This window comes from Elaeis guineensis, chromosome 16 (genome assembly GCF_000442705.2).
Source record: "Elaeis guineensis isolate ETL-2024a chromosome 16, EG11, whole genome shotgun sequence".
NCBI classification, from domain to species: domain Eukaryota; kingdom Viridiplantae; phylum Streptophyta; class Magnoliopsida; order Arecales; family Arecaceae; genus Elaeis; species Elaeis guineensis.
Genome location: NC_026008.2, coordinates 46,365,900 through 46,373,136, shown reverse-complemented (window position 1 = coordinate 46,373,136; position 7,237 = coordinate 46,365,900). Strand labels below are relative to the sequence as shown.

Genomic DNA, 7,237 nt, shown 5'->3' with positions numbered 1-7,237 from the left:
AGATTTTTCTTTGGTTTCTTTATTTTCAATTTATGGAGTTCTATTCAAATGATAATACGAATATGATACTAAATCCATGGTGTCAGACTTCCAAGCTCCATTTTTTTTTTGGCTCCTAACTATCAGTTTATGGAGTTGTGTTCTCATGATAATATGAATATGATACCAATCTGTTCATCAGGCAGTGAGTCTCAGATGTAAGATCCAGACGTGTGATATGAGTTGAATAAATACAGGAGAATATATATAGGATGGAGGAATGTCACCATACAAAAGCTTAGACTGATTGAATAGTTCAACTGTATTAATAATTTTCTGCTTGATTAATTTGAGAGAATGGGTACTGCTCTCTTTGTGATTGCTCTAGAAGTAAGATGGGGCACCACTCGGGTGATGCAAATTTCAACAGCCAACCCTCCCCTGGTCCTTAAAAGTGAGGAAAAATTGGAGGTACCTTTTTTTTTTCTTTTTCATTTAGTTAAAGGTACCAACTTATCTATTTGGTAAAGGTTCTTGGTTGTTTTATGAGATATTTGGGCCCAAATCCTTTCCTAACCTACTTTGGGAAGTGATTTATTAGCATGGACACCTCATAAAAAATGGTTACATAAACCTTGATTACAAATCTTATTTGGTTGTCCTCTGTATTTATAATATGTTTGCAGGTATGATTGTATACAAGTGAAGCAAATGATGATTTGGCACACTCTCCTTGTTCCCTTTTGTTTTTTTTTGAAGTAAACTTTTCTTGCTCCCTTAGCTTACAAGCAAAGCAAAACCAATGGAGAAAATTATTTGTAGACTTTCTTTCTCCCTTATAGCTTTCGCTCACCATCATACATCACCCACAACACTTCTTCATGACACCTTTATTCTGAAAAGAGAAATATAAATAACAGATCAAGCTAGTGACAGAAAGGACTGGGTGCTAATTCGTTTAGCTAGTTTAAAATCGAGCATGGCAAGGATGGTTGTGTATTTTTGTCTAGATCTCGTTTCCCCCTTGGTTTGAACTCTTTGGCCTACTCAAACTTTTGATTTATACCTCTTCATTTCCTTCATGAATTGGCTTATGGATATTATTCATATGAATATGATACTGAATCCATGGTGTGAGACTTACAGTAGGCTAATTTCCACCTTTCTGAACTCTCATATGGGGCCAGAATAATTTTTTTTGAGACTTTTCGATTCAATTTATGGAGCTCTGTTCTATTGATGATATGAATATGAACTACTGTATATAGGGCTTTAAATTATATATTTGTTGTTAAAATAAGCATCTTACGAACCTCAATTTTCTATGTTCAATTATCTTTCTAATTCTTACACTACCTGCTGATTGTAGTTTTACCATAATAACTCATTTTATTATAGTTGATATTATTTTATTGTCTATTATAATGTGCAGGACATAATGTCAGATAAGAACTGGATGAAACTTAATGACAGAGCAAGTATGGAATATATAAATGGAGTCCATTCGTTTCTTAACTTTGCTTTTGGTCAACCAACTGTTAGTGATAGAATACGATGTCCTTGTACTAAGTGTAGAAATACAGTCTTTAAGGGCCGACATGAAGTGAGGGCTCACTTGATCCAAAATGGAATTGTGAAAAGTTATAAACATTGGGTTTATCATGGTGAGACAATTGAGGAAAATTTAGAGGAATGCAATGCTAATAGTAGAGACAATTTAGATGAGGAAGAAAATACAGATTATGATGACTTAATTGGAATGGTTCATGATGCATGTGCTTTCATAAATACTGATGTTGAAAGAGATGATGTGAATGAAGGATATGAACCCCAAGAACCAAATCCGAAAGCAGCAGCCTTTTACAGGTTGCTTAAAGATGCCGATAAAAATTTGTATCCTAGATGTGACAAGGTCTCCAAATTATCCTTTGCTGTGAAGTTACTCCATTTAAAATGTTCAAATAATTGGAGTGATACATCAATGGATAAGTTGCTGAAGGTTTTTAAGGAAGTTCTTCCAAATGGTGCCTTAGTTCCAAACTCATTTTATGAAGCTAAGAAGCTTATTCAGGATTTGGGACTTGAACATATAAAAATAGATGCATGCTTGAATGATTGTGTTATATATTGGGGAGAGCATGCCAATGCAATCGTATGTCCTGTATGTAACTTATCCCGCTGGAAATATCAAGGCAGAACACGCAATATCCCTCACAAAATTTTACATTATTTTCCTTTGAAACCAAGACTCCAGAGGTTGTATATGTCTAAAATCACTGCAAAGGACATGAGATGGCATGAGGAGAAAAGGATAAATGATGGCATATTAAGACATCCAGCTGACTCATTCGCTTGGAAATCCTTTGATGATAAGTACAAGTCCTTTTCTGCAGATCCTCGGAGTGTTAGGCTTGGTCTTGCAAGTGATGGCTTCCAACCATTTGGAAATATGTCTACCCCTCATAGTATATGGCCAGTTGTGTTGATTCCATATAATTTACCTCCATGGCAGTGTATGAAAGATCCTTATTTTATGATGACACTTCTTATTTCAGGTCCTAAGTGCCCCGAAAATGATATTGATGTGTATCTACAGCCTTTAATTGAAGAGTTGAAGGAGTTATGGGATATAGGAGTAGAGACATATGATGCTCATACATGACAAAATTTCAACTTACATGCTGCTGTCTGTTGGACTATTAATGATTTTCCCGCATATGGTAATTTGTCTGGATGGATGACTAAAGGAAAACTAGCTTGTCCTTGTTGCCACAAAGACACTTGCTCTCTTTCAATACGAAGTAAGATTTGTTACATGGGGCATCGTCGGTTCTTATCCAAAAATCATTCATGACGACGTAATAAAAGATCTTTTGATGGAAAATGTGAATATAGAGATGCACCTAAGGTACTAACTGGTGATGATGTGTTGGATCAGCTACGTAAGTTAAAAAAAGTTACTTTTGAGAAGGGTCAAAAGCGTAAGCGTGATGATTTTAACGATGTTTACAATTGGAGGAAAAAGAGTATATTCTTTCAATTGCCTTATTGGAAGGATCTGAAATTGCGTAATAATTTTGATGTGATGCATATTGCGAGAAACGTTTCTTCTAACATTTTAGGAATTATGCTGGATATAAAAGGAAAGACAAAAGATACATTGAAGGGCCGTTTTGACCTTGTAGATATGAACATTAGGCACAATCTTCATCCTTATATTGAAAATGGTAAATTGAAGATGCCAGTTGCAACTTATACATTATCCCCACAAGAGAAGATAGCCTTTTGCAATTTCTTATCTAATCTAAGGGTCCCTGATGGATTCTCTTCTAACATATCAAGATGTGTGAATATAAATGAGAAGAAGATTTCTGGCTTAAAGTACCATGACCATCATATCCTTTTGCAGCAAATACTTCCAGTTGCCATTCGGGGATTATTGCCTAAGTTTGTTTGTGAGCCATTGATTGAGCTAAGTAACTTCTTTAGAAATTTATGCTCAAAGTCGTTAAAAGTTCAAGATCTAAAACAGTTGGAGGATGACATTGTTATGACTCTGTGTAAACTTGAAACAATATTCCCACCAGCTTTCTTTGATATTATGATTCATTTACCAATTCACTTGGCAAGCGAGGCTAAAATTGGTGGACCGGTCCAATATAGATGGATGTATCCAGTTGAAAGGTAATCCTTAACTTTTTGAAACTTAAAAGTAATTTTTTTTTGTATTATTTTTGACTTAGTTAATATCTTTTGAATCTAGATATTTGCGAACATTAAAGTCTTATGTCCGAAACAAAGCTCGTCCAGAGGGGTCAATTGCAAGAGGTTATCTTGCAAATGAATGCCTTACATTTTGTTCTAGGTATTTGAATAGTGTTGAAACAAAATTTAATCGAGTCCCACGAAATGATGATGGAGCTACTTCATACCAAGGACTATCAATCTTTGCCAAAGATGGCTGTGCAAAAGGAGCTTTTAAGTCTTATGAGCTTAATGCTCAGGAGTTTACACAAGCTCAAGCATATGTTCTTCGAAACTGTGAGGAAGTTTGGCCATATATTGAGTAAGAATAAAATCTTGTTATTATGAAAATCTTCAAAGAACTTTGTTTCTACTTCAATCATCTTTATTATTGATTAATTACGTCATTCATAGGGAGCATAAAAAAGAATTGGAAGAGGCGAGCTCAAGAAATGTCCTGGCTAGACATCACAAGGAATTTCCAGATTGGTTTTATGAACGTGTAGGTATCATATAATATAGGTAAATACTTTAAGTTACTTTTATTTATGCTAATAATGGCTTAATTTATTAATCTTAAATAGGTTTCAAAGCTTAAAGCTAAAGGCAAAGTAAGTGAAGATCTTCTAAGCTTGGCTGTTGGACCGTTCAAAATAGTTCATAGATATGGAACTTACATTGTCAATAGATTCAGATTTCATGCAAGAGATCGTGCAATTGGGCGAAAAAGTCAGAATAGTGGAGTGCTTGTAAAAGAAGATGATACATCTGCTGATAAAGAATACTATGGAGTGTTGGAAGATATTTTTGAATTGTTGTATGTGGGAAATAAAAAAGTAGTTCTTTTCAAATGTCACTGGTGGGATGTTGGCCGATTGGGATGAGGATATAGGGTTGACAACTATGGATATATAAGTGTAAATATCCATGGATCTTTGAACACCAATGAGCCTTTTGTGTTGGCTTCTCAAGCTCAACAAGTGTTCTATGTAGAAGATTTAGTTGATAGCAATTGGCTTGTTGTGGTAAAAACTTATCCACGTGATGCTTATGATGTGCCATCTGTAGATAATGATGCAGATGATGATGATGATGATGATGATGATAGTTTGATCGAAGATGATGTCTACCAACAAGAGGAACAAGAACAAAATTTTCAATTTGGCCAAGTCATGAACAATGATGAGTTGATAGGAGTGCTACATCGAGATGATCTTCAACCACAAAGCTTTTCACCCAACAATGACACAAATAGAGAGAATCTGACATTAGATGATTTTATTAATGATGATGAGATAGAAGAAGAAGCTGAAAGTGAAACAGATGATGATCAAAACAACCATGATGAATACAGTTCTGATGAATATAGTCCTGATGATTAGCCTATTTGTAATTAGAATTTTATTTTTTGTCATGTTGGAAGAAGAAACATTATGTGATGACCAACAGGTATTTTAATTTAAATCATTTTATTGTGTTCATGTTATTTTTGTATCTTCTGATGGCATATTCATATTTTTTTGTGCATTTAGTAGATGTTGCTGATAATTAGTTGAACTTTTACTAAAAAGCTTGCTTATTGTTTTTATTAGGAAATGGTTAGATGTAGAGGAAGAGGTGCACGAATTGGTGGACGAGGACAACGCCCTGTTATTGATATAAGATTTCAAACAAATGAAGTTACATCACCTCATCGAGAAAGGCTGCGACGAAATCAATCACAAGAAGAGGCACAACTTTGGGACCAACAAAACCAGCAGACAAATGAACACCAAGACCAGATGCTTGAATTGTAGCAAAGTTAATCCCATGGACAGCAACTTCAAACTCAACCAAGAGTTTCTAGTCATTGTAGTAATGCTGGTATAATAATATTTTATTTATAGCTGAAACTTTTAATTTATTCTATTTAAATTTAGTTATACTAATTGTAATTTATTTTCTATAACAACTGTTTCAAGTAAGAATGTGCGTGGGCGTTACAAATGTATTAAGGTTGATATGAGAACAAAGAATGGACCATTGAAAGTTAGCATCCCTCATGATATACTGAGAGTAGTAGGAGAAAATGCTAGAGATATTGTCAATTTTTGTGGTTATGTTGTCAGGACACAAGCTCCATTAACTGCAAAAAATTGGCCAGATGTGGCAAATAGAGTAGGTGAGCGAATGTGGCTACAAGTAAAGGTAAATTAAATATTTATGATTGATTTTAGTATCTTGTTTATTTCTATTTATATATATTAACATACAATTTACATTGTTTGTGTCTTCTAGGAGCAGTTTAAGACGGAAGATGATAGAAATGAATATCGTTTATGTGCTTTTGTCTTGGCCACCATGCAATGACTTTATAGAGGTTGGAGAAATCGCTTGCATGATTTATATAAGAAATTTAGAACTGATGAGGAGAGGTTGGCTAATATTCCTGAAGATGTTACTCCAGAAGATTAAAAATATATGATGGCATACTTCAGCTCTGATACTTTTCAGATTTTTGTAAATTAAAATTTAATTTATATTTAAAATATATACATCATCATTTTGGATTTATAGATGATGTTAGTTGCATGTATCAATTGTTTGTAGAAAGTAGGCAAGCGAAATGCAGCAAATAGGGCAAAGCTAGTTACTAAACATACATGTGGCACCCGATCTTATGCTGAAGTTGAAGAATCAACTGTAAGTTTTTAGAATAAATTGAAGATTTAACATAGTTTTAGGAACTTCTAAATAAAATACTTATTTTTTTGTGATTCATTTCAGAGGGACCCAGAAACAGGTGAAAAAGCACTACCAGATCAGGTTTGGTTGATTCAGCACACTAAGAAAAATAAAGAAGGAGAATTAGTATGGTCTGACCCTAAATCCAAGGAGATCCATGTTAGTTAAAAAACTTTTCTTATTGTTCTTAAAATTCATTATGCATTATTTTGGCATCTAATCTTTGATAATCTATTGCAGGAACAACTTGAGGAGGTTGTTCAACAAACACAAGAGAATGAATCCCAAATGACTCGTGATGACATATTACTGCAAGTACTTGGCCAAAAGTCTGGTTATTTTCGTGGCAAAGGTGCTGGAAAGAAGGCACCATCTAAGAGAGTTAGGTATAATGAAAATGTGCAAGAAGAGGTACAAAGAGCTGTCGAACAAGCTAAAAATCATTGGTGGATAGCATTAGAGAAGACGTTCGAGCTCAATTGCAAGATGAGGTTAGAGCTGAGATTCAAGCTCAAATGGAGGAACAAGTTAATGAAAAAGTTAATGCTATGATCCAAGCTCGCTTTGCTGCCTTTTTTGAAACTTTCTCCCAATCAAGAGCTTCATCTTCCTCAATGCATGAACCTTGACCAAGTAAGAATTTTTTACTTTTAAGAAAGTAGAAAAGTTAAATATGATATTTTTTTTTCTTGTTTTCAATGATCTATAAGAGAGGAATATAAACAACAACCAATCAGCTATAGTATACTTAGGTACATTGCTGCATTCTAAGAGTATGAGATCCATAATT

General features: G+C 34.2%; 1 protein-coding gene across 1 annotated transcript; it reads left to right on the top strand.

Moving 5' to 3' along the window:
• Positions 1 to 336: 336 nt before the first annotated feature.
• Positions 337 to 5,105, top strand: LOC140854285 (uncharacterized). The gene is made up of 7 exons (XM_073249838.1): positions 337 to 450; positions 1,412 to 2,565; positions 2,875 to 3,663; positions 3,743 to 4,045; positions 4,138 to 4,225; positions 4,308 to 4,540; positions 4,616 to 5,105. Exons 1-7 carry the CDS (start codon positions 337 to 339, stop codon positions 5,103 to 5,105), a joined length of 3,171 nt encoding a protein of 1,056 aa, XP_073105939.1.
• Positions 5,106 to 7,237: the final 2,132 nt, after the last annotated feature.